Source organism: Podarcis pityusensis, assembly GCF_964106645.2.
Source record: "Podarcis pityusensis genome assembly, chromosome: 11".
NCBI lineage: Eukaryota > Metazoa > Chordata > Lepidosauria > Squamata > Lacertidae > Podarcis > Podarcis pityusensis.
Genome location: NC_138036.1, coordinates 15048933 through 15076538, shown reverse-complemented (window position 1 = coordinate 15076538; position 27606 = coordinate 15048933). Strand labels below are relative to the sequence as shown.

At 46.5% G+C, this 27606-nt stretch overlaps 1 protein-coding gene and 1 long non-coding RNA gene across 4 annotated transcripts in view; one reads left to right on the top strand and one right to left on the bottom strand.

The window, feature by feature from the left end:
- The window catches only part of ALPK2 (alpha kinase 2), a 63933-nt gene extending 42033 nt beyond the window's left edge, over positions 1-21900 (top strand). For both annotated transcript variants that reach the window (XM_080973374.1, XM_080973375.1), the window contains 3 exons: positions 2336-2553; positions 10493-10541; positions 20293-21900. In XM_080973374.1, coding sequence (XP_080829500.1) covers positions 2336-2553; positions 10493-10541; positions 20293-20509 — 484 coding nt within the window. In that variant the 3' untranslated portion in view covers positions 20510-21900. The remainder of the gene's footprint in view (positions 1-2335; positions 2554-10492; positions 10542-20292) is intronic.
- On the bottom strand, positions 2564-20284 carry LOC308458799. 2 transcript variants are annotated; one of them, XR_013977676.1, is made up of 4 exons: positions 16005-20284; positions 14163-14237; positions 8308-10300; positions 2564-3357 (listed from the first exon to the last, which is right to left on the bottom strand). It is a non-coding gene; the product is annotated as an uncharacterized lncRNA (long non-coding RNA). The 2 variants fall into 2 exon arrangements; XR_013977675.1 differs by having other exon boundaries at positions 14163-20284.
- Positions 21901-27606: the final 5706 nt, after the last annotated feature.

Genomic DNA, 27606 nt, shown 5'->3' with positions numbered 1-27606 from the left:
CCTCTGGGGCTGGTCAGGGGGTGCTGGCTACCAGGAGCTGAGGTGGCCTCGGAATAAGCAAGCAAGTGGGTAAGGGAGCCCAGCCAGCCAGTCCACTGGCCCTTGCTGTTGAAAATGGACAAGGGAGGGTGTTCAAAAAAGGATAAGAAGCTGCCAGCTTTGCAGGCAAGGGGTGACATAACTAGGTTCCTGGTCCCCACATGGGTGCCACATTATAATGTAGTTGGTCAAGGGAGCCACTGCCTCAAAAAGGTTGAAAACCTCTGGTGAAATCTCTTCAGGGCAGGGGATTGTCCTCTTATCCTTTTTTCATCATGCACACAAGAAACAAACAATGGGTGGCATTCAACTAAATATTTATGCTAGCACAGAAATTAGCTCCAGTGCAATGGGTCTCCCCTCCCTCCCAATCCTCTACCTGTGTACCAAATCTACCAAATCTGCTCTGGAGGGTTGGTGGGGAGCTCCAGAACAGATGGGGGTGCATGGGGGGTGAAGATTCAGTTGTGCAAGAGAAAACTTTGCATCAGCAGAACATTCTCCTTAGTACAAAGCTGAACACAACCCAATGTATCTGAAGCACTTTGAGCACTCAAATTGCTGTTAATGCAAACTATTATAGTTATCATTATTATTATTTATTGTGGGGTGCCAGCTCAACACATCACATTGGTAAGGAAACACCGTTTAAATGCTGTAATGGATGGCTGGACCAGCATGACCTCAGATCTTTCTCAAAGGATTTGCTGTTCCACTGTAGGATAGTCATATATAGCCACCTCCTGAAGTGATCGCTGAAATTCCTTCTTGTTCATGCATGACGTTGGGGATGAGTCTTACATATCCCTGAAATTTGTCATCTCTTTCAAGAGGATATAAGATACCTCCTTCAGATGTATCTGAATCATTTAAAAGTATCTTAGTGGGGGAGACACGTAATACATTGTGCAGGTTAACCTGAAATAAATTTGATAGGCACCTGCTATGTGTGGCAGGACAGAGTCTCATAATACAAAGATGTGCTCTTCCAAGCCCACATTTGCAGCATGTTTGCACTTCTGTCTCAGCGACATCTATGCTGGCTTAGTCATGCCCACAGAATGTAAGATGGCAGGAGCCACAAGGATGTGCTTTATGGGGAGTGGGGTTCAGGTACCAGGCCTGTTGGCAGACCAACTCTGCGTTATAAAGATGTCTGCAAATGTGGCGTGAAGACTGGCAACAACGACCCTGCCCTGTAGTTCCTGGAAGCAGCAGTCAGGTTGTGCATCCACAGCAGCAGCCAGAGGAGAATGCTAGGACGAGCGCAGAGAAAAGAAATGCCATGGTGCATCTGGAACAGCAAAACCAGACGCCTTCACCTGCCCCATCCGCAATAAAACGTGTCATTCCTGTATTGGTCTCCACCGACACAGCAGGCATTGTAACTCTCCCAACGGTTTCCCTTTACCGTTGCATTCTTCCATTGTCTCTTGAGACAGACCGATGCCAACAATAATGCAAAGAAAGAGAGAGACAGTTTGTCCTGGTTGTGTGCATCAACCCTCTCTGTTCGGCAGGGCTGCTACTTCATTTCTAGATCTGCAGTAAAAAATATTGGTTCAAACAAGGTGAAAGTGCAGAGTTAAAAATAGAAGTCGCCTCTGGAAAATGTAAAGGGAAGATGCGAGCAGCACATCTGAGCACACTGTGCTGGGCCTGAGCTCTGGAGGCGATGATGGAATAGCTTTAGGGCTCTTATTTACACATCACAACAGCTGTACTCATATCTATGAAGGATTTTCCAAGCGGAAACCCATCTCACAAACGCTGCGGTAATTTGCTAAAGAATCCTGTTCCAGCACTTCCTAAAAATGTGTCCCTCCTGACCTCTCCAAACACTTTGCTTCCTTGAGTCTGTTTCTTGCTTTTTTTAAATCAAAGTTATCACAGACTATCTTTCCGAAGCTGAAAACTATATGTTGCAAAGAACTAGGGGTGGATGGAATGGCCTTTATCTAGTTCATTTCTGTTTTTCATGTGTTGACTGGTAAGTTCTGTTCCATTTCCATGCAGAGGTGTTTTTTTAAAGGGAAAATCCACACAGATGTAGTTGTTTTAACTATAATCCTGATGTGGTCTCCCCCCCCCCCATGCTCCTTTAGTGTTCCTTTTACACGTGTTGAAAATCTTACAGCAGTTCCCCCAGGAGTGACAGCATTTTATAATGTGCCATCGGTCTCAGAGAGAACATACAGAAAAAAATACAGCAGTCTGCATGGACTCATGAGTGCAGCCTTAAGCGCTGCCTAGGATTATAATGTGTCATTGTCTTATTTATTGGTTTTCATTTTAGAATCATTCCTATTTTCCTTGTTCATCGGCCCAAGAACAACGTCCCTTATGCGACTGTGGAAGAGGAGCTAATTGGAGAATTTGTGAAATACTCCATCAGGGATGGAAAAGAAATAAACTTCCTGCGAAGAGACTCGGAAGCTGGCCAGAAATGCTGCACCTTTCAGCACTGGGTATATGAGAGAACCAGCGGCAGCTTGCTTGTAACAGATATGCAAGGTGAGCCTCTCAACACTACATGGCCGTGTTAGATGTAAAGCTGATGGAAGTGTAGCAGCAGTGATGAAGTCCATGTTTCAAGCCTCACTTCAGCCAGAGGTTCACTGGCTGATGTCAGGCAAACCATTCATCTCACAGACAAAGCCCCGTCCCCATATCTGCGATATCAGTAATGCCATCCTCCCAACATTGGCGTCAATGGGTGAGTGGAATGGCAGTGGTAGGGTTGCATAGCCACACTGGTGGGAGGGATAGATCTGCTCCACCAGTGTATCCATGCAGCTCAGACCTTGCCACTGCCCAGCCCTGTCCAAATAAGCTGCAGAAAGGCTGGTGTTGGGGAGGCCTCTCTGCAGTTCCACTCACCACCTGGACTGCTACCTTGTAGTATGATGAAAATTAGGGGTGCACAAGCATGGAAGTGAATTCTTTCACCTTCAGGCATTCTTCCCAAAGTTTGAAATTCCATCTGGGTGTCAAAGAAGGGATAGAGTACTACATTCCTTTTTTGTTAGCCTGAAGCTACAAAGGAAGGAGCTTCCTCTGCTCTATGACCAGCACAGAAGCAGGGCAGGTTCCATTTGTGTGTGTTTTTTGTTTTGTTTCTTGCTGTTCTGTATGGCAGGGAGGAGGCCCCCCTCAATGGCACTTAGAACAATAACTAAGTTTAACCTGGAAGCTTCTATAAACGTCAGACATCATGTGACCCACGTGATTCGCAGCTTGGAAGTTTAGACAGCCCATCACGTTGGGAGTGGGAGTGGCCCAGGCTTTCAGGAATGTATATAAGCAGTTGCTTTGTCCCTGTGTTATGTACTGAGTTGAATAGGATCCAAACTGTAGCAGTCTGATTGGTCCTAGAACAATAGGATCCAAAAGGCAGCAGTCTGATTGGTCCTAGAACAATAGGATTCAGAATGCAGCAGTCTGATTGGTCCTAGAACAATGCAGCAGTATGATTGGTTGGCAGGAACCACCCAATCCTGCTCCAGATAGAAGTGAATCCACAACCTGATTGGCTTACAGTAGAATTCCAGAATTAGCCAATCATGTGCAGCCCATTGTGTAAATAATGTATATAAAGCAGATACTGTGAGGGGACATTTATTCATTCCTCCTCACCACTATGAGCTGAATAAAGAGCATGAAATCACTTTGCGACTCTGAGTATATTTCACTGGCGACGAGGATGGGATCCCGCTGAGCTGACCGCCACACACAGCACCGCAGCACCGCCAACTGCCGCACCGCTGCCTCGCACCGTGTATCCAGGCTTCAGCTCCGGGGCACAAGGAACTCAGAATGGCAGCCAACAGCAGCTTCTCGCCATTCAACCCAGCATCTGGAGACTGGGAAGCGTACGCCTCCCGTTTCACCTTCCTCCTAGAAGCCAAAGGGGTCACCGACGAAGAAGACGCCAAGAAGAGGGCGATATTCTTCAGCGTCTGCGGAGAGGAGACGTTTGAAATCGCCCGGGCTCTCCTTGCGCCTGAAGACGTCGCTACTGTTCCATACAAAACAATAATGGAACAGCTGAAGGGGCACTTTTCGCCGCAGCCCTCAGTGGTGGCTCGTCGAAATGCCTTCTACGCAAAGCGGCAAGCCCCTGGGGAAACCATAACTGGGTTTGTGACCTCTCTCCGCCAAGCCGCCCGGTTCTGCAACTTCTCAGAGCTGGAGAACATGCTTCGTGACCGCCTCGTCGGTGGCCTGAAGGATGAGAAGCTGCAACGACGCCTCTACGCTAAGAAGGACCTAACGTTCCAGGTCGCTCTGGAGGAGGCCCTGGCAACAGAAGCTGCCGAGAGGTCGACCCAAGAGGCACGGCCGAGCCTGCCATCCCAACCGAGGGTCCACCATGAAGACCTCACCGACGACTCAGGATCCGACAGGGAGGAGGTGCACCGAGTACAGCAGCGCACTCAAGCAGCGCACAGACCACAGCTGCCTCGACGAGAAGGAGGGAACTGCGCAAGCTGCGGGGAGAGTCACGAGAGGAGGACCTGCCGTTTCCGCAACGCAGAGTGCAGGCAGTGCAGAAAATCGGGACACATCGCCCGGGTGTGTCGGGCTCGGCCCACCCGACACCAGGCATCAGATGACCAATCCAAGAGCCCCAGGTCCCGGGGCCCAACGCACCAAGGCAACTCGACGGAGCTCACGGACTTCCAGGTATACCAGTTGCCCCACCCCAACGTAGAGAAAATTTATGTAGAGGTACAGATAGAGGGGGCCCCATGCCGCATGGAGCTTGACACGGGTTCAACTCTATCCATAATCTCGGCAAGGACCTTAAGGAAACTGTGTCCCACTGGGGGTCCCAAACTCAGGCCGGCCCCATTCACCCTCCGGGACTTCCAGAAACGTAAGGTCCCCACAATGGGGGTGGGGACCTTCAGGGTGCAATACCGAGGGCGGACGCGGCAACTGGACTTGCTTGTGGTCAAGGGCCCCTACATTAGCTTACTGGGATTGGCATGGTTTGGACCACTGGGGCTAGCTGTCACCGGGGTGAACCACACTAGCTTACAAGTGGACGTGGACGCCATATGCAAGGAATTTCCAGGGGTTTTCGATGGGAAATTGGGACAGTATACGGGCCCCCCCATTGCGCTACAGCTTGACCCCGCAGTACGACCGGTCAGGCTCAAGGCCCGCCGGGTCCCGTTCGCCTTGAAACCCCGTATAGACGAGGAATTGGACCGACTCGTAGAGCAAGGAGTGCTGGAGCCGGTGCCTAATGCTCCCTGGGAAACCCCAATCGTCACACCCGTCAAGCCTAATGGTTCGGTCCGCATCTGCGCAGACTACAAATGTACCATAAACAAGGCCCTCACGGCCCACGCATACCCAGTGCCAGTGGTCAGCCATGTCCTTGCCACCCTGGCTGGGTCGAAAATTTTTGGCAAGCTGGACTTGGCCCAAGCATATCAACAGCTGCCAGTAGATGAGGCCACAGCAGAGGCACAGACGATTGTGACGCACAGAGGAGCGTTCAGGGTAAAGCGGCTGCAATTCGGTGTCAGCGTGGCACCAGGCATATTCCAGAATATAATGGACTCTCTCCTTAAAGGGATTCCTGGCGTCACCCCCTTCTTCGATGATGTGTTGATTGCCGGCCCCACACCAGAGGAGTTTGAGGACCGCCTCCGCACCGTTCTGCACCGTTTCCAGACGGCGGGTCTCAAGGTGAAGCGGGAAAAATGTCTACTAGGAGTGCCTCAGGTGGACTTTCTGGGATTTATGGTGGACGCAGAAGGGGTCCACCCGACTGGGGACAAGGTACGGGCCATTTGTGATGCCCCAGCGCCCAAGAGCAAGACTGAACTTCAGGCCTTCTTGGGACTATTGAACTTTTACCATTCCTTCCTTCCCCACAAGGCGGCGGTAGCGGAGCCCCTACACAGACTCCTGGACAAGCGGGCCCCTTGGGTGTGGGGCCAGCGCCAGGAGGCCGCATTCCAGGCAGTCAAGGACTTGCTTGTCTCAAACTCGGTCTTGGCACACTTCGACGAGAGGCTGCCGGTGGTGCTAGCATGCGACGCCTCACCCTATGGCATTGGAGCTGTCCTGGGGCACCAACTCCCGGATGGAAGAGAGGTACCGGTGGCGTACTTTTCCCAGACACTCAACACAACCGAGCGGAACTACTCGCAAATCGACAAGGAGGGTCTGGCAATCGTAAAGGGAGTAAAAAAATTCCATGATTTCTTGTACGGGCGGCCCTTCACCGTGGTGACTGACCACAAGCCGTTGCTTGGCTTGTTTGCCCCCGAAAAGCAGACCCCCCAAGTGCTGTCTCCTCGCGTCCTCAGGTGGTCAATTTTCCTTGCCAGCTACCAGTATGCACTGATTCACCGACCTGGGAAGGCGATGGGCCATGCGGACGCCCTCAGCAGGCTACCACTACCGGAAACAGGCCCTGACCCAGCACCTGCACAAGAGGTTATGAGCCTGGAGCTGCTTCCCGACCGCCCCATTCAGGCACAAGAAGTTGCACACCATTCCAAGAAAGATAGGGTCATCTCCCGGGTCCTGGACTGGGTGTGGAGGGGATGGCCCAGCAGCAGCCCCGGGCCAGAATTCGCCGGCTACACAACCCGCAAACATGAACTGTCGGCCCACAAGGGGTGCCTGTTATGGGGAAGCAGAGTCGTTGTTCCCCAGCCCCTCTGCAAAAGGGTCCTCACAGCCCTACACGAGACACATCCAGGGGTAGTAAGAATGAAGGCCCTTGCCAGGAGTTATGTGTGGTGGCCGGGGATCGATGGAGAGATAGAGGCCTGGGTCAAACACTGCCAGGCCTGCCAAGAATCCCGCCCAGACCCCCCAAGGGCCCCAGTCCAGTCCTGGGAGTCCGCCCGAGCACCATGGTCACGCCTGCATGTGGATTTCGCTGGCCCCTTTCAGGGGAAAACATTCTTCATAGTGGTGGACTCCTACACCAAATGGCTGGAAGTCGCACTGGTACCGTCCACGTCCGCAGCCATCCGGGTACTACGCAGGCTGTTTGCAACCCACGGGCTCCCTGACACTCTCGTCTCAGACAACGGGACTGCATTTACGTCAGGAGAATTCCAAACCTTCACAGCGCAGAACGCCATCCGCCACATCCGTTCGGCGCCGTTCCACCCTGCCACCAGTGGCCAAGCAGAACGCATGGTGCGGACCACCAAGGACACCCTTCGCCGCATGACGCAAGGGGAATGGGAGTACCGCCTTGCCACATTCCTTCTAGCACAGCACAGCACCCCCAGCTCAACGACTGGCCGGAGCCCCGCTGAACTACTAATGGGTCGGCGCCTTGCAATCAGATTGGACCGCCTTCACCCCGATAGAGCTCAGGATGAGGTAGTGGTGGGGGAAGGCAGGAACCCCCGGACCTTCGAGGCCCAGGACCCAGTGTACGCAAAGAATTTTGGGGCAGGCCCAGCATGGGTACCCGCCACAATCACCAGGGTCACTGGCCCCGTGTCGTACGAGGTGCTAACGGATGGGGGGCAATGCTGGCGCCGCCACTGCGACCAGATACGGCGACGATTCCCGGGAGAAAACCAGGAGGAGGACAGGTCAGAGGAGTCCCAAGGGAACAGCGGGGCAGTGAGGCCCATAGAGCAGGAGGGGCCAGCAGGAGAGGCAGAATCAGTAAATACAGAGAGGACCCGTGAGGCCGAAAGGACACCGGAACCAGAACCACGACTGAGCGAGCCGGTTGCACCAGACCAAACAGCCGCATCACAGCCAGCATCCTTGGAACACGAGCCAGAACCCGGAGCCCGGACCAGGGAACACCCCAGGCCACAACGCACACGTAGGCCGCCGGCATACCTTGAGGACTATGAATGCGACCTCCCGGGCAGGACTGGAACTTAGAGGGGAGGGGTGTTATGTACTGAGTTGAATAGGATCCAAACTGTAGCAGTCTGATTGGTCCTAGAACAATAGGATCCAAAAGGCAGCAGTCTGATTGGTCCTAGAACAATAGGATTCAGAATGCAGCAGTCTGATTGGTCCTAGAACAATGCAGCAGTATGATTGGTTGGCAGGAACCACCCAATCCTGCTCCAGATAGAAGTGAATCCACAACCTGATTGGCTTACAGTAGAATTCCAGAATTAGCCAATCATGTGCAGCCCATTGTGTAAATAATGTATATAAAGCAGATACTGTGAGGGGACATTTATTCATTCCTCCTCACCACTATGAGCTGAATAAAGAGCATGAAATCACTTTGCGACTCTGAGTATATTTCACCCTGTTTCCCAGTTATATAGATCAATGAAGGTTCTTGCTGTGTCCTGCCTCCTGGGAACCCACCTACACTTCCTGGTTGGGTTCACATGGAAGAACAAAGAGTTTGGTAACCCTCCCTCCCACAGTCTATTGTTGCAGTTGGTGCTCAGCTGGTTTTTCCTGTGACTCTTGCCCTGGGCCCAAGTTGGGTAGAGGTTTGTAAGCTGAAAGTGTGACTAACCCATGATCAGGTCACCCCTTCAGTAGCTGCTTCAGGCTGGATGCCTGCAGGTACAGTACATCACTGACTAAAGTAGAACTCCTGTCAAAAGATTTATGGATATTTCCTTTTCTCCAGCCTCCTCAAGGCTGCAGCGCTTTTTATTCAGAATGTGTTACCTTCTGTCAAACGAAAGAAATGAATTATCTACCTGCTGTGGCAAGTATTCAGCTTCCACAATGGTGCTATATTCAACTAATATAACAAATGCAGCAAGAAATTCCTACATTTTTCCACTGCTGGTAACCGGTTTGAAAAGAGGATAGAAAGCATTATAGATTCTTTTTCAAAAAAGAAATGTGCAGTGTTCATTTCAGTTCATCTGTTACTCTTCACAAGGTCTTATTGTTAGGTTCAGACTTTGGCACACAAGCTCAGCTGGGTGTACTCCCAAGGGAAACAAGCCCTCCGCCAGCACAGCAGAAGTTTTACTGGTGCAGGCAGCAATTGGGTTGTGCACAGTGGGCTGGGCTGAGAGCTCCTGCTTCAGTTCTTGACTGAGCCGCTCTCCTATGGCTACTGGCAGTGAATGGGCTGGCCTGGGAATGCCTGCACTCTCTTTGGTGTGCTCACAGAGCCATTCTCACATGTGGCACTGCTGAGTTGAAGCTGCTGCCAGTGATTGGGCTTGGCTGGAACCACTTGCCTGCCCACATTCCCCCAACGTGCAATGACTGGTCCACATTCAGCGGCAGTCCATGTTGTGGTTGCTCTGAGATGATTAAGTCCACAGTCTAAAATTACCTAACTGCATTACTGAGTGTGTCTTGTACTAGTCACATTTTGGCAAAAAAGAGGTTTCAGCAATGCAGTGTTGGAACTGCAGGATTTCAGTGCCTCTCTGCCTGTGAGCAGGCCTCACCGAGGTGCAATGGGCATAATGGCTTGCGACCAACCAAATCAGCACAGTCCAACTTTTCATACCAAGTGGGCCACCATTTTCAACCTGGAAAATGCAGCTGCACACTGCCTTGTCGTGTGAGGGTGGGGGAGCAAGGCCAAACTTTGATGCACATCCTCAGTCCTTGCACTGCCTTCCCATAGCCCCCTAATTGAGGTGCTGGGCTTTGGGAAGGAGGTGGGAGGGTCCTATAGCCCTCCCACCTTCTTCCCCAAGCTGGGAAAGTGCAACTAGGCTTTGGGAAGGAAGAGGAATGGTTCTAGGACCCTGTCAGAGCCCTCATGCCTCCTTCCCTAAGCCCAGTGCCTCCTTACCCAGCTTTGGGAAGGCAGTGTGAGGTCTGTGCGTGTCAAATGTTGCCGAGGGCCATGTGTGGCCCTCAAGCCACACATTGGACTATTCTGAACTAAATCATTCCATGCATGGGACAACTTCTGTGATCGCAACAGAAGGAGGTGAAGTTCTGTGGAGCTCACTTGGCCATAGTGATCATTGTGTGACCTTGGCCCGTTCCCTTGTGTCTTACCCTCATCTAGGTATCTCACACAAAAAGAGGAAGGCAGAGAACCATATGCCCCAGTCGAATCTCCTTGGAGGAAGGGCAGAGTAAAAACGCAATAAATAAACACTCAACTGCATTCCACCCTGTGAGTTGTGATCTTTGCGGATTCAGGATCCCCACTGCAGATCTTTATTGGGACACCAGAACTGAAGAAAGAGTGGAGGGTCAGATCCAAAAAGTCTTCCTGAGCTGAAGCAGCTCATCAAGAGGCACAGTAGTGGGGCAAAAGGTGTAGATAAGCCTTAAGAGGAAGAGATGCTCCAGAGTAGACCTATATTCCATGACAGTGCTGAATGAATAACCTGCCTTGGAGCAATGAAATATTTGTGATGGTATATACAGAGAGTGTGATGGATAGCATCTGTAATCAGCAGTGAAGCCAATAAAAACTGCATTAATATATAACGCTTTTCTATACATGAAATACCCCTGTGTGATCCCGGCTTGCTGTTTTATTTTGTAGGTGTAGGAATGAAACTAACCGACGTTGGCATAGCAACACAGGCCAAAGGGTGAGTGAAGCAGCGCCATTTTTTAATGACCTGGTTTCCCCCCCCCCCCCATTGTTGTCTCAGCCTTGTGATGTTGCAAACTTAATAGAGAAGGTTGCAGCACGCAGCATCCATTTTATGCCACAGCTCTTAAAAGCAAAATGCATTTCAGTAGGGCTTTCTTGCTGACTTCTTCTGGTGGATAAAATGTTAATGGAACCTTCCTTTTGAAAGGGCTCATTGGTTTGCTTCTGGGAGAGGGAGTGATAAACACACTGCAGACACTCTTGGCCGTCCCCCACCCCCCATACAATATCATGTTCCACCTAACCCATCTGGGAACAAACCATCATTCTTCCTAACAGGGGTGTGGGGGGTGTGGGTGTGTGGGTGTGTAGCAGCAGCCAAAGGATATAGTAGTATTATTTTGCTCAAATCCATTATCAGGGCTCACCAATGTAGAGCTCACAATATTAGAGTTAATATCAGTGCAGACCTCACTGGCACAGAATGCACAAACTCAACTCTACCCACATACTTTATGCAGTTTTGCTGTGTTAGCCAGTATAGGGTGTATCAAGAGCTTCCTTGATAAAAGGGAAGCATTAAGGGGGAAGCGATGTGCAAAGGTAACAAACTATTAAACCAAGAAATGATCTGTTGGAATTCTATGAAAACAAATTGTGTGGGTGGGTTTTTTAAAAGACATTTTTATGAATTTAAACAAGAGTTGGCATGTTATGCTAACGATTCAGAACCCTAGTTGCATGGGAAAATTCATTTCATCCTTTCCTTGCTTTGGTTACTCCTAAAAGATTTCATCAAAGTTTATGCATCTTCTATATGCTTCCAAGAGTCTGCTTAGGTTCAGCAATTTGCATACATGCTGTAAAAAAGTAAAATAGGGGACAAGATGTATTCAACATAAATTCTTTTAGATAAGAAAGGAGATAGGAAAGATATTTTTAAATGATCCATAGTGGCTATGAATATTTTCTTCAAGAAAAACTAGCTGGGTGCGGAGAGAATAAAATAATGTACTGTACTAGGAAAGAAAAAGGAAATGTTTACATTGCTGGAAGGAAACTGAAACAATGATGTAATGCAGCCTACTCAGAATGGTCTGCTTTGTCTTTAAATATAAATTGCCCAGAGTACCATATCATGCAAATCACTGAGAATCACGATGCTAATTTGCAAGTGAAAGCAGAGGTGGGTGGATAAGAAAATTCAACCCATCAACTACATAGTTAGAAACTAGGAGCCACCTGAAATGCAAAACAACATGATTCCACAGAGGATCTTTCCATTTTCTTGCCTTCAACATGTACTTCTGCATTTTTTAAAAGAGTAATGGTGGACTAATGTGGTCTCTTGTTTGTTTGCTCGTTTGTTTATATATTTATTAGTGTTGGTTATTAGGATTTGTATTTATAGCCAGCTATTCATCAAATGGTCCCAGGGCAAGATACAAAAAGACATTTAAAATAAATAAAAAATGTGTAATTACAACCATAACATAAAAACCACAAAGCAACCAATTATCAGAATAACGTAACTGCATCACGTAACTACAGTACACAGCAACGGAGGAGGAGGGAAGATAGCCATTCAACCAGAGACCTAAGTCCTTTCTGATGGTAGTGCAACCTCTTCCTTATGAGAGGATTACTCACTTAATGCCAGGGCTGGCCCAAGACATTTTGGCACCTGCGCAAGCCACAAAATGCCTCCCAGGGAAGAAGGGGTGTGTGAAGATCTACATCAGGAACAAGGATGTGTGGAGACCAACAGTGTTCCCTATTTGCTGAGAGGCCACTGCAGAGGCAGCATTGCAGGGGGCGGGGCTACTGGGATGAAGACAGATCCATCCTCCAATGAGTGTGCCGCAGCTGTCGCTGCCACCGTGGCATCAGCAGCACCGAGTGGTGCATTCCTTGGAAGCCAGATCTGCTGCCCCTGTGGATCCTGCTACCTGAGGCAGTCGCCTCACCTTGTCTCATGGATGGGGCAGGCCTGCTTAATGCAGCAACTGTCCAAGACTTCAGGCAGAAGACCTTCTCAGTCTCACTTACTGAGAGCCACAGCACAACAGCACTCTGCCTACCTGTGATTCCCAGCAGCTAGTATTGAGGGGCTTAATGCCTCTGAGGTATTGTAACTAGGAGCCATTGGCAGGCTTCCTAATATATAGACTTTGTGTTCAAATTGAGGGTTGCGATATATTTCAATACTGTTGTGACATTTTGATTTCTTTTTGGCCAACTTAACTTTATTATGAAAATTAAGTAGGTTATAAGTTGTTGGTTTTTTTGTTTTGTTTTTAAAGTAAGTAAACACGGAAATCTTTAAAAAAAACTTAATTCACTATCCCAGTGCATATTTTTTCCAGTTTTGAATGTTTTTAATTCTTGCGGTCATTACCTTTTTTTCATCTGCCTTGTATTCTTGGTAGATTTTGAGTGGGGAGAAAAGATACTCTAATGTCTTGATGTAAGTTCACAGGTTTATAAAATGCCATTAAGGCAAAGCACTTTGAATAATTCATGACCATTTATTTTCTTCCTTTTGACGATATACGGTTTTAATGAGCATACAATATGTGTTGCAGAAGATCGCACTGATTAATATTCTGCACAATATTTCCTGCAATGGCCAAATCCCATTAATCTTTTCCTAAGACAGCGAAAAGAATTCTGGGAAGATACTACTTGACTGGGAAAGAATGCTGTTGGTTCTCAGCAATATTTTAGCCACAGTTGTGTGTGTGTGTTTTAAAGAAAGTTTATGGCAGAATTGTTCACATCGCAGGAATGCAAACTGTGTCCCAAACTGAACAGAGGATGCATTCAAATTTAAATAGAGGGATTGCAAAAATACAAGTGAGATTTTGGCTTTGGCAAACTCCTCAGGTTTAAATGTTATTATTTATTTCATTTCCTATGTTGCATATATTAACAAAAACCTGTTAAAACAATTGCATATATATAGCAATAAAAAACTACTACATGTTCATACAGTCAAATGTTTTGGCTCCTGAACGCCACAAATCTGGAAGTGAGTGTTCCAGTTTGCAAACGTTCTTTGGAACCTGAACGTCCAATGTGACTTCCGTGGCTTCTGATTGGCTGCAGGAACTTCCTGCAGCCAATTGGAAGCCGCACCTTGGTTTCCAAATGTTTTGGAAGTTGAACGGACTTCTGGAACGGATTCTGTTCGACTTCTGAGGTACCACTGTATATAAAAACATTTTTAATTCAATGCACATACTGACTAGGATAAAATTGTCCAAAGCTTACTGGTGGATATCTTGCACTGTGTATAAAAGCAACACAGATACCTTCATTTTTAGACTCTGCTTGGGAGCTTGGCTGTGGACCCTCCTATGAGGTGCACCTATGTGGGGATTCTCACAATAAGCTCTGTGACACACCTCTGATTTCTAAATTGGTCTCAAGAGAAACAGACCTCCCTGAGGAGCTGAGTTCTATGCTAATTCACCTGTCCCAAATGAATACTGGATTTTGACGTATACTGACTTGTGTGGAAAGAAGCTGTGGGGAATATCAGCCACAAGTACCCTGCTCTCCTAACCTATAAATTATCTCTCATATCATATTTAACAATGTTAAAGGAACCTACTTTGCTGATGGTTCTCTCGCCATCTGTAGCCCTTTGCAAACACCTCTTCTCCTGTCCCCGATGCCTTGAATAATGCTGGTGAGACAAATCCACTCGCATTACGGTATCCGTATATGAAAACACAACAGAAATTGAATGAAACCGTTTTCAAAGTAGCAATTTGCAAACCAAATAGCACCAAATTTGGTTGCATATCTTGCAAGATGTGCTGGAGTTTTTTGATCAAACAGTTCCTTGCTTCAGCAGCTCTTACACGATGAAGTTGACTTTAAAAATTAAAAAAACTGGGGCTATTTGATTACTGTGTAATACTCAGTCAGCCTCTAGCAAGTACAGCGTTGAGCTTCTGGGGTTGTATTTTCATTTTGTGGCATGTCTCTTAAGATTAAGAGCAGGGTACAGATGATGCCAGACGCGGGTGGCGCTGTGGGTTAAACCACAGAGCCTAGGACTTGCCGATCAGAAGGTGGGCGGTTCGAATCCCCGCGACGGGGTGCGCTCCCGTTGCTTGGTCCCTGCCCCTGCCAACCTAGCAGTTTGAAAGCACGTCAAAGTACAAGTAGATAAATAGGTACCACTCTGGCGGGAAGGTAAACAGTGTTTCCGTGCGCTGCTCTGGTTTGCCAGAAGCGGCTTAGTCATGCTGGCCACATGACCCGGAAGCTGTACGCCGGCTCCCTCGGCCAATAAAGTGAGCTGAGCGCTGCAACCCCAGAGTTGGCCACGACTGGACCTAATGGTCAGGGGTCCCTTTACGTTTACCTTACAGATGATGCTGACTGTAGCCTTTGTTTATGCATCATGGTATGAGCTTTGCAAAAGCCTGGCTTTTGGCCCATGCAGTCTCCCTCTTGATCCAGTCAACTGAGTCTGAATGATGGTGGGAAGGTGCTCATCTCTTGATTAGTGCAGGGTTGTACCTTGGGTTTGAGTCTGGGTTCTCCTGCATGTGAAACATGAGCCTTTTCCACCTGGCTCCCCCTGCATCATTTGTGCTCCTGGTGTCAGTGATTGAATCTTAGGGTTGTGGGAAGGCAAATGTCCTATATGTCTGATACGTGGCTGAGAGGGTAGGCAACCACTCTGTGGAACTTGCAGTATAGAGTGCTTTGTCCAGGCATGCAAAAAGTGAGTGGGGCCATTTCCCCCATCTCCTCCTGGGGGTGGAGGAGGTTAAACCTCGCATCTCCTGCTTCTAGACCAGAGCCAACAAAGGTAGCTGCTGATAATTGACATGTTTCCATGGCTGCCCTTGTTGCATGTCTTGGCCTTTCCTTTTGACTGCTTGTGAAAAAAGTATTTTCCTTCCTGAATGGCCCTTGAACTCTGTTGCAAGAAGGACTGTACTGAGGGGAAGCATATGTGCTGGGGTGTGTGTGTGTGTGTGTGTGTGTGTGTGTTTATTATCCTATTATTGGCTCCGTCCTTGTGTGGGCAGGCATGTGGGCATCATTGCAAACACAGTTCCCGATTACTATTTATTAATTTGTGAATCACTTTCCCCATATGTCTCAATACTATTTATAAACATGCCATAAAATAAAGCTGCAAATACCGTTTAAAATAGTACAAAAAAACCCACAGTTGAGGGTAGGTTTAAAAACAGAACAAAATGAAGACCTAAAACAGAGACCTTTTCCCCCCACTAGCAAAGCTTGCCAATGCAAAAACGTCTCAACAGGGATGCTGTTCAACAGAATTGGTAGGCAGACACTGAGGGAGTCCTATTGTTTTTATGCTTCTGTCTGTCTGTCTGTCTGTCTGTCTGTCTGTCTGTCTCTGTATTTTCTGGGTTGTGTCTTCCCCCCTTCCATCCATTCCACTGACCAGGGCTGGCCCTACCATTAGGCAGAGTGAGATGGCTGCCTCAGGCAGCAGGTGATGACAGGCAGCTGTGGTAGGCCTCTGGCTGTTGCTCCTGAGCCCCACATCCTCTTTTGGTGAACAGAGCTGCATATAGCACACAGCTCCCTGTCCTGGGGCCCTAACCCATCCCACTGGAGAACACTATCCTGTCTTGAAATAAGAATTAACCTGCCAGACCAGTTGGCTTCTGAACATGGAATGATGAGGAGGCACCATCTTTACCTCAGGCAGCACAGTGTCCTAGGATGGCCTTCCTGCTCACATAGGAGCAGCATATACCTCCTCCTGGCCTGGCCTGGCACCATTTGAGTAGAAGATTGCTCTGTTAATCCTTCTACTTGTGGTTTCCTCCCTCAGTTGCTGACTTGAACATTAATGAGTTTTATATTTTTATTATAACCCGCTTTCAGCCTTCACAGTAGATGATAGCAATCGTAATCGTAATAGTAATGTCAGTTTCCCGTCACAATGTTCTCGTTACAGTAATTACTTGCAATATAGTTCCAACTCAGTAGAGGGCACACTTTACTCTCTCTGCGTCTCTCTCATACACACAAACTTTTAAAAAATCCCCGTTCAGTCCTCTGGAGGAAGGGAGAATCTAAGCCAATGAAATTAGCCTTTGTTAATCAAATATTTAATCAAGCCCACTCTGCTAGGCCTAAACAAAAGGTGGCCAGCAGACAGCTTTGCAAGTGCTAAAGCAAAACTTAGGCTGAACGTGAAAGGCTGGAAATGAATAACATTTTCTTTTGCCAAAAAACAAAACAGAAACAAAAGGCCGGTGTTTCTGACCACCCCTTTTTAACATGGTTACAATGGCTTGGTGACTAAAACAGTATGTGAGCCTGTGAGTTTCTGATACGGTTTTGGAGGAGCCATAGCCTCTCATCTTCTCACATGGGAGTCACTGCAGCATGGCTCCATCTCACAACACCTATAGGTCTTGGCTCAACACATATTGCTGTCTGAGGTGAAGGACAAGACTGCCTCCGCTGTTCCATATATAGTGGTTAACTGGGCCAGCAACTGATTAAAAAACACAACAACAGCACTATCAGTAGGGCAGCATTTTCTACTGCATTTGAGGGCAGTAGACTAGTTTAAGGGCACAGGGCATGGCACACACAACTCTGCCCTCCAGCACCTTGCACTAATCCCTGCCTCCTGCACTGGCCATCAAAGGCAACTGCCTCAGTCTACCTAATGGTAGGGCTTGCTCTGAAATTTAATGTTGGAAGCCCAGGATACATGGGACAACTGTTGTGCAGTTGCTCTTCATACCAGTGTTGCCCCTGCGGGAAACTGATTTATTGCTCGCAGAGTGACAGGAGGTTCCTTTCACATGGTCTGGGATCCTGAAATTACCTTTATCATGTGGGAAGCTGCCACGTGGCTTCATTACCATGAGGTAATATGAGTTGGGGACCATAAATGTGAAAACCGAATGATGTTTGCCTAGGTTGGGCCAGGTTATGGCTAATTATTAGTGATGAGAGTCCAGGGGCCTCGCTAATGGTCCTTTGGCACCAGTAACTCCTATTTCTAATAGATATGTAGAAGAAGGAGCCACTAACTCAGAAAAGTGAGTTGTTGAGGGTGGTCTCTTAGAAGCAGCTTAAAAAGACTAGATGGCAAAAGCCTGGGGTAATAAACAGTGTATTTCAGCTGTTTGTCATAAAGGACCAAACATGGCTGCCCCTCTGGGAAAAACTGGGGGAGGCAGCCATGTTTTCCCCTGTAGAATTCCCTCTTGAGCAAGGGAATGCCATCAAGCTCTGTCCCTTCTATGAGGACTTACTTTATCCGATTCAAAGCAGCAAAGGACCTGCACACCAGCTGCTCCAGGCTTTGAGCGGATGGAGCATTATAAAATGGGGGGTGGGGAAGGTTATTTAAAAATAGACAGAAACAGTGCTGGTTTTCCTCATGGCTGCTGATTCTAAGGGGGACTAAAGGGTTGACATAGGTTGGCGTGGGTGGGTCTGCTTGGGAAGCTGTGGGTTCCTCCTCCATCTCTAAGGTACATATGCTGCCTCCATCATGACATAATACACAGCCATCATTACGCGTGACCACTGATAACCTTACCCTGCAGGAATGTGCCTAATCACCTGGTTGATGGCCATCACTGTATCTTGTGATAGCGATGCCCACAGATTTAATGGTGTGCTGAGTGAATAAGTCATTCCTCTTTGTCCATCCTGAATCTCACAACATTTGGTTTTGTTGGATGACCCTATTGGGTTCTAGCATTATGAGAGGGGAGAGAAGAACCCTCTATCTGCTGGGGAGAGAAGAACCCTCTATCTGCTGGGGAGAGGAGAACCCTCTATCTGTTTTGTCTGCACTGTGCTTAGTTTTGTACACCTCTGCTGTGTTCTCCCCTTTTCCCTCCCCCCCCCCGAGCTATAAAGAAGCCAGACATTGCAACCATTTTTCGCAGAGGAGTGTTGCTCAAGCCCCTTGATGTATTTGGTCACCCTCTTCTGCCCCATTTCCAGCTCTTGAAATAGCCTTTTTGGGGGGTTGTGGCTATGCATTACGGACTCACGCGCTCTGGATGGGAGCGTCACAAAATGGTTTAGGCTTTCAGTCAGCACCAGTAATAGCTTCACATCAGTGTCATCATCGCTAAGATCATCACCAAACGTGTGTGGGAGTGCAAGAAAAGCAGCAGAGCCTATAAAATGCATTACGCTGAAGGTATGTTTGAAAAACATTAAGATCTGTGCAATCAGTCAAAGAGCCGTTTCCAATTCCAGGGTGGAATTACATGTTCCATCATGGTCTGGCATAAGGATGTGTTTCTAAGTGGCTTTTCACTGTGCAGGATTACAGATGCTCAGGAATCACGACTTTTGATGTTGAAGCCTTTTCAGTCGGCGTTCAAGAGAATGGAAGGGAGGCGTATTCACTGCTTTAAAATGTTAAAGTTTAAGAGGTTGTTTATTATAATTGGGGCTGAGGTTGGAGGTAGAGGAATCCATGAGCACGCATGGGTATTTGCAGATCCCTTGTCACTGACACCTCCTAGGGTGAGCTGCATTCAGTAAAGGCTGTTCAAAATGACAGGCCTGTCCTACCCAAGGAAATAAAACACGAGGGTGGGTGGGAACTGTTAGCATTTTTATTAAAACCAGGCAGGCAAGCTGAACAGAGATGAGAATTCCTCGCAGTTGTTAACACCATAAAAAACCTGTAAGGATTATATGGCACCCTCAGTCATGATACAGGATAATATTTTATACAGTTCCCCTCATATCATTGTGCTGTTTCCCCTGATTCTGTCAGGTGAATGTACCTGAACTCCCCCCCCCCCAAAAAAAAAGGAGGAAGAAAAGAAAAAAGGATATAATCAGGGTGAGGTTTTCTAACCAGGGTTGAAAGGAGCAAGCAGCGATTCTGCGGCATGATTCAGTTTGAACTGGGGGCTTTACAAATGCACTTTTGATTTCCCAAACTGGGCTCCTTCAGGAGGAATGGCAGGACATAAATTGAATGAATAAATGAATGTTTAGCTCTTGTAAGATATCTGTAAAGTTATTTATTTAAAGTTAAACACTGGTATAGGTATAAATAAATACACACTGCTTTTAATGAAAGGCAAACTATTATTTGTGGTTATGTGAGCAACAATCCCTCATGTTGTCTGTGCAGTTCTGCATAAGTACAGTGGGGGGTGGGATCCTGAGACTCTTTTTCACCTTTCCTTCTTTTCGAAAGCAGAGGACACAATTTATCAAGTGTAAGTGCATGAAATCCTTTAATTTCAATGAAACAATGAAGGTCATGTTTAAATCTCTCCCACTGGATTAATGTCTTTTGGAAGGCCGTCTTGAGAACTTCAGTACTTGCCACGCCTACTTTAGCACTTTGTCTACTCCCACTTCGACATACAGCCCTCCAAGGGTTGGCCATGGGTCAGTGTGGCCCTTGGCGCTCCAAAAAGGTTAGCCACCTCTGCTATAGACGATGGTGCCAATTGCAATCTCCTTTACTACATGCCATTGTATTTTGCTGAGGCTAGCTGGTTGTTTTCACAGAATCATAGAACTGTAGAGCTGAAAGGGACATTGAGGGTCATCTAGTCCAACCCCCTGCAATTCACCAATCTCAGCTAAAGCATCCATGACAGATGACCTTACTTGAATATGGGTTGAGTGTGGGCTGAATGTTTTAGCAAGTCTTGCAATTGAGGTGTAGCCTATTTCTCTTAGAAACCAAAAAGTTTCAATCCTGTCTGTCTGTCTGTCTTCTTCAGGTACAAAGGTTTCAAAGGTAACTGCTCCATCTCGTTTATTGAACAGTTCAAGGTCCTCCACTTATGTAATAAATACTGTGAGATGCTGGGACTGAAACCCCTTCAAGCCAGCGGTCAGAAGCAGAGGAAGCCAGCAGCCCCCAAAATCAAGGCACTGCCAGCCTCAAGTACTGTAAAGAAAACCGCGGTCAGCACACAGACTGCCAAGAGAGCATAGGAACTTGTTCCCTCCCAAAAGAAACATTTCTCATTCTCATCTTTGTAAAATGGACCTCTCTAGAAACACACCCTGTACTTTCTGGAACTGAACACTCCAGCAGTGGGGCTCCCTCAGAGCTGTCAACATTCTGCAAGAAGAAAGTGGATAGTCTAGGACACGCGAACATTTGAAAAGATCAGCACCCCCAATACCAAGCATAACCATTTGCACAGACTACCTAAATGGACGGCGGGGGGGGGGGGGGGGGCTTATTTGCACAATCTCTCTTTTTGGAAGGCTGTGCAGGACTTAGGCCTTTTGGGAAAATTGCATTTTTAGTAGATTTCTTCCATATAACACAGCTGCTAGGTAAGTATATAAATATATGTAGAACGTTTCAACCCATGTGAGGTAAAAGCTACACACTCCGGAATGCGTGAACCTGCTTCGCCTGCCTCTTTTTACTCAAATGAAGAACTGTTGTTTCTAGAAGTTTCCAAAAGCTGGCTTCTCAGACATGCATAACAGGTGCCGGATGCAACGAAGCATATGAGGGATTCACCTGTGGGCCTTAGACATTTGGGTTGTTGGGTTTTTTTGCACTGGTTTTCAATATTATAAGTTATGTCAAAGATATAATGTAAAACAACACAGTGGCATTCACCAGGTGACCTGGGGACTGTGTGGAGCCCACAATGTCTTTATCCTTTAATCATACCCCTAATTTAGCCTTCCGCTGACTTTTGTATAGCAACACATCATGTTTCCTCTGCTAGATGATTTTAACTGTCTAATCTGTGGCTGTTATGAAGAAGTGTGTGAGAAAAAGAGAGAGAGAAATGGGTGTGGGAGTTGTGGGAGTTGTGGGAGTGTGTGTGGGTGACGTCAGTGGTTAGAGAAGGCTTCCATGGTGCAGAGTAGAGAGTTATTGCTGTATTTGTGAGACTTATAACTGAAGAAATAAGAGTCATGCTAATCAGACTGAAGGTCTGAGTTCTGTGTCCTTCCCTAAGAATCCCCACCCCCAGGCTAGCAAATCGTATTCTGTGGTTTAGTGCTTTTAAACATGATTGAAGCTCAACTTGAACCTTGCAGGAAGGGGTGGGGACTGCCTGTTCAAAATGAGTGTGTGTGTGTGTGTGTGTGTGTGTGTAAGTGGATGTTACAAATCTGACATCATTTTCTTTCATTGGATTTCAAAGTACGTAGATCTGCAGGAGTAATTCATTTCATTATGCCTGAAGCCCCATTAAGATATTTCCTATATTTCACTCACCCACCGACAGTTTCCAGGTCAATACCACTGTACTAGAATAATGGTTTTCTTTCCTAATTATTTGCACAGTAATAATAATGCTTGTTATACTCCATGCATTTTTTTCTCCAATTAAATTCCTACTGAAACAAGACTTAGCATTGTGAACATGTTGATAATTCGCCTGATGCTGTGAAGGAGTGTACCAACCATTTCCAGGAACACCCTCCTCCCCCCCCCCCCCCCCAGTTAATGATAACCAATTCATCAGCAGTTTTTTCCTGTTAAAGGCCTGGCTCCTGTTCATAGGAAACTTTGAAGTCCAAGGGTGAGGAACCTCTAGCTCACAGGCCAAAATTAGTGTCACCAGCACCACGCTCTAACCAGCTGAGCTTGACCCACCAGAGGTTCACATTTGGCCTGTAAGGCCATTTCCCCGAAACCACACCCACCTTCCCGTCATATGTGAAGTCAGGTGTGAGGCAGGTGGAGATGCAGCTACCTGTGCACAATAGGGAAACAGCCCATTCCCAGCTGTGCATTAGGAAGGGAAGGCAGGCTTTGACTCTACCACCTGTCAAATTTGGGCCATGAGGCTAGGATCTGATAAAGGTCTGGCCTACAAAGCCCCACTTCTGCTTTAAATGTCCTTGAAAGCATTGACTTCTCTCGATAGCTCAGTTGGTAGAGCATGGGGCTCTTGATCTCAGGGTTATGGGTTTGAGTTCCACGCTGAGCCAAAGATTCCTGCATTTCAGAGAGTTGGGCTAGAGGACCCACGTGGTCCCTTCTATGATACTATGAGTATGTCATCCTATTGAATATGTGTCAAACAAGTCTGGAGGGTTGTATTAATGGAGTTGTGCCACAAAGGCATTATGTTATCTATAGAGCATGTGCTCATCTTTTTGTCCCACACTTATATCTGAAACAGGACACGAGTGGCGGTGTGGGTTAAACCACAGAGCCTAGGGCTTGCCGATCAGAAGGTCGGCGGTTTGAATCCTCGCGACGGGGAGTGCTCCCGTTGCTCAGTCCCTGGTCCTGCCAACCTAGCAGTTCGAAAGCACGAAGTGCAAGTAGATAAATAGGTACCACTCCAGCGGGAAGGTAAATGGTGTTTCCGTGCGCTGCTCTGGTTCGCCAGAAGCGGCTTAGTCATGCTGGCCACATGACCTGGAAGCTGTACGCTGGCTCCCTCAGCCAGTAAACCAAGATGAGCGCCGCAACCCCAGAGTCATCCGCGACTGGACCTAATGGTCAGGGGTCCCTTTATCTTTACCTTTAAATCTGAAACAGGTTTTGCAGGTTCTTGAATTAGTACATGAGCCCCCAACTTGTTTACTAGGGATGGCGATAAGATACATATGCGCCTCAAAGGAAACCGGTCCTATTTCTTATGTCTTCAGCTCTGAAATAGCTACTGCAAGTTGTGCCAACTTCAAACCTGACATAATAGCTCATCTCGACAGGATAGCAAGTAAGCAGCATGTGCAATATGTTTCTATGGGATCCCAGTGTTGGCACACCTCCATTCAAATTTTGCTACAAACGCATTCGTTCAGAAACAAAATATGACCTGCAAAATGCATTAAAGTAATGTGAGCATCAATTCATAAAAATGGAATTAATCATAATTATCGATTCAATTGAGGGCCAGCCTACTGTTGTGATTTGAGACCAAAACTAGGTTCCCCATCCCTGCTCTAAGCAATCAGCTCCTTTTAAAATCCATATGAATATTGTTCCACATGCAGCTCTAAATGCACTGTTGACCTTGCACCCTATGCATAGAGGCAATTTGGTTCTTTTTTGTTAGAAGAGCTTTGTATGGCTATAAGCAGCGGTTGGAAAGGACCTTCAAGATCGCTAATCCAGTGCTCTGCACTGAAATAGGATTCATCACAGTGCACTAATTATCCCTGCCAGATGTGCTAAAATATACACAAATAATTTCTGTTTCAGATTCCTGTTTGTGCCTTTCAGCCGGTCCCTGTTGCCATCTAACTGAAAAGGATAATTTGCTGGGACAGAATTTTAAGAGAGGAAGCCTCAGTGGGAGGTGTGGGTCAGCCACAGAACAAGTTTGATTCATTAATCAAAATCTTAGCAAGTGTCTTTATCGACAAGTGCTGCAATCAGTTGCCATGACAATAGGCAGCACCATAGCCATTTCCCAGGCAGGATAATAATAATAAAAAACCAGCTGTGGGGGCTCATCAACCTGGTTCAGAACGTCTTGGCATTTGAGGGAGTCACATCAATTTCATGCAAACTTCCCAAACAAAAGGATGTTTCTTTCTTTTTTCTTTCTTTTAAAAAGGATCCCCCTAGTTCAATGTTATTTTATCTAGTCTCCACAAAGTATTCATTTTATTTCATAAAACGTATATGCCACTCGATTGTAAACAAAAACAAAAAAATCAAAGTTATAATGAAATTATCATTTAAAACACACTTTAAAACAACTGTGTAAAGCTTTGAAAAGTAATTAAAATCAAGCATAAGCTAAAACCCAGATTAAAACAGCACACTATATATTTCGATAGGCTTTCCTAAGCAAATCAATTTTTTAGCATGCACCAAAAAGTGTACAGCAAAGGTACTTTTTTGTCAATCGGCAGGGAGTTCCAAAGTCTGGGGGCTCCCACAAAAAAACAAAACAAAAAAAACAGAACAAGTATTATGTGGCACCTGTAACACTTGCCAGTTCTGCAGATCAAAGTGCTTTAGTGGGCATATATGGGGTAAGGTGATTTTACAAGTAAACTGGTCCCAAACTGTAATGGGTTTCATGTGACCTCCCCAGGGCATAAGCCTGAACAGTGTGCATGGAGGTTCTGGACTACCCAGACAACAAGCCCCCCCTCTCAGCCTTGCTGGTGTGGTGCAAAGGAAAGCAGAGCAATACGTTTGGCACCAGCTTGACTGCAGGAGTTGCTGGAAAGAGGCATACAAGGTGCTATCCAACCGTCTTAGGGACTCCAATCCAGATTTGTAGGGTTTACTCCTTAACCTTTTCTGCATCTGGTTATATATCCCACAAGGCAGTGGGGATTTAGGATAAGGTTACCAGACATCCCCGTTTCCCGGGGACAGTCCCCGGATTTACAAATCAGTCCCCTGACAAAATCCTATCATTCCAGTTGAAGTTGAAAAGTGTCCCTGGATTCATTGAAAAAAAATCTGGTAACCTTAATTTAGGATGAGTTTTCCCTCTCCTAGATGGACTCCCTTCCCCTTACTTCCCTCTATAGCACATGCAGAAACCGCCTTCTTGACTATTGGAACCACTATTGATCTTGTCCCTTCAATCTGTCAGAGCCTGTCTTCACATGCAGGGGAAGTCCCTGACTCACTGAGGGTTTGAGACCCATCGGCTAACCTCACCTGGTCTAGCTGGCCAGTCAAAGCCATTCCTGGGGTGTGCCCACTGTCGCACGCTGACAGCTTCCAGGAGCCACAGGTGAGAGCTGGGTGCAAGGAAGCAATTGAGGATGGAGGAGCATGAAGTGTCCCCCACCAAAGGTCCTGACCCTCCCCTAACACCCCAGATTTCATGGAAGAAATCCTTGGCCTTGAAGCAAATCTGCAACCACAGCAGGTCTCTGAGCAAAGGTGTTATATGCTGACAGGGTCTCACTGTCAACAATTCAATCCCACATGCTGCTCTGGACTGCCCTGAGGATCTCCGGGAGATACGTGGTGGGAAAATTTACTCAGCTGACTAATATTTCCTCTTTCTTTGACACTAGAGAAAGTCTCCCGCAGCACAGTTCCTTTGCATTTAACATTGAAGAAGAAGAAGAAGAGTTTGGATTTGATATCCCGCTTTATCACTACCCTAAGGAGTCTCAAAGCGGCTAACATTCTCCTTTCCCTTCCTCCCCCACAACAAACACTCTGTGAGGTGAGTGGGGCTGAGAGACTTCAGAGAAGTGTGACTGGCCCAAGGTGTGCCCAGCAGCTGCATGTGGAGGAGCAGAGACGCGAACCCGGTTCCCCAGATTACGAGTCTATTGCTCTTAACCACTACACCACACTGACTCTCTGCAACCTTATTGGTACAACAAAAATGCTTTAAAACAGAACAGAACAACAGCATTTAAATATTTCTCAAGTATGTGTAGCTGGTTAGATCTCTACATAGAGCAGTGCAGTCTATGCCCCCCCCCCAACTAAGGTAAGCCCAAAATATGGGTCATACAAGGGACAGAGGCAGAAGGTAACCACAAAAAACACAGATAAATTGCCCAGATCAAAGGGGGGGAAATCGGTTAAAAATGTTAGAAAGAGTATGAATTAATTTTGGTTAAAAATCAATGGCAGTGAAGCAGGACAAATCTTGGGGAGAAGGCAGAGCATTCCCGTGATAAAGTGCCACAGTGACAAATGGGAAGGAATCAAGATAAGTCAGGGTTTAAATGAAAAGATTAGAGCCAGCGGAGAGCATGAAGGAGAAACAGGGATGAGAAAGGGGAGAGACTGAGAAGTAATGACGAAATGGGCCATAGACTTTGGGCATAATATCCAGTATGAATCTTGGTCAAAATTATGGAATCAGAATTTAAAATTTATAGCATGTATGGCCTTAAAAGAAAATGTAATGAAAATGATGTATAGGTGGTACTTGGCCCCAGTAAAATTGGCCAAAATGTATAGGATGAAAAATAAATTATGTTGGAAATGTAATGAAAAGGACGGAGATTTTTACCATATGTGGTGGACTTGTGATAAGGTGATTATTTATTTTTTGAAATGGTCTATAATGAACTAAAAAAAAGATGTTTAAATATAGCTTCCCCAAAAAACTAGAAGCGTTTTTGCTTGGGTCGATGGGAGAAGAGATTACAAAAGTAGACCAAAGACTATTTATGTATGCCACCACTGCAGCAAGAATTTTGTTAGCTCAAAGGTTGAAATTACAAGAATTACCAACAATTGAGGAGTGGCAGATGAAGATGATGGGCTATGCAGAGCTAGCCAAACTGACTGTGAGGATCCGGAACCAAAGCGACCAGAAATTCCAGAGAGATTGGAGTAAATTTATTGAATATTGAAGGGATCATTGCAAAATTTTGAAGACGCTAGCAGGACTGATATGAACCCTGTAACACAATATAAAAATAGTATCTGACCATGGATAAATAGAAGGATTTGATATGTATTGAAGGACAGAAACTGACAGCAGAAATGCATATGTAATTTATTAAGAAATTAGAAACCAGCTGAAGGGAGGGAGGGAAGTCATGAGCAAATGTTTCAGAATGGTTATTATAATGTTGTAATATTTTATGTTTCTAAATGAAAATAAGAAAAATTATATTATAAAAAAAGAAAGAAAGGGGAGAGATTGGAAAATTTGAGATAAAGAGAAGACAGGATAGATGGAAAGACAACTAGAGAAGAAGGAAACCTGGAGAAAAAGACATCAGCCCATGGAGTAGCTTTTATGGAAGCAAAAGCATGAAATGGCAAGACAAAGATTGTACATAAGGGCGATGCTGCCAGAGATAAAGGACCGTATTTTAGATCCTGGAGGCAGATGGTTGTCTCCCCCCCTCCCCCCGATCAAATATGGTATGATGGAAGGATGATTGCCAGTGGTGTATAAACAAGTAAACACTCATCATATGACTGTCTCTGTAGCATTTGTAGACCTGGGTAGTACTTCAAAAACTTGCAAATGTTGTTGTGCCAGAGATGAAAGGAGACAAACAGAACAAAGCAGCAGATTCTCTGGGCATTTTTTAATGGAACAAATTCATAACACCGTAAGAGCAGCCTGATGGATCCGATCAATGGTCCATCTAGTCCAGCATCTTCTTCTTACAGTGGCCAACCAGATGCCTGTGGAAAA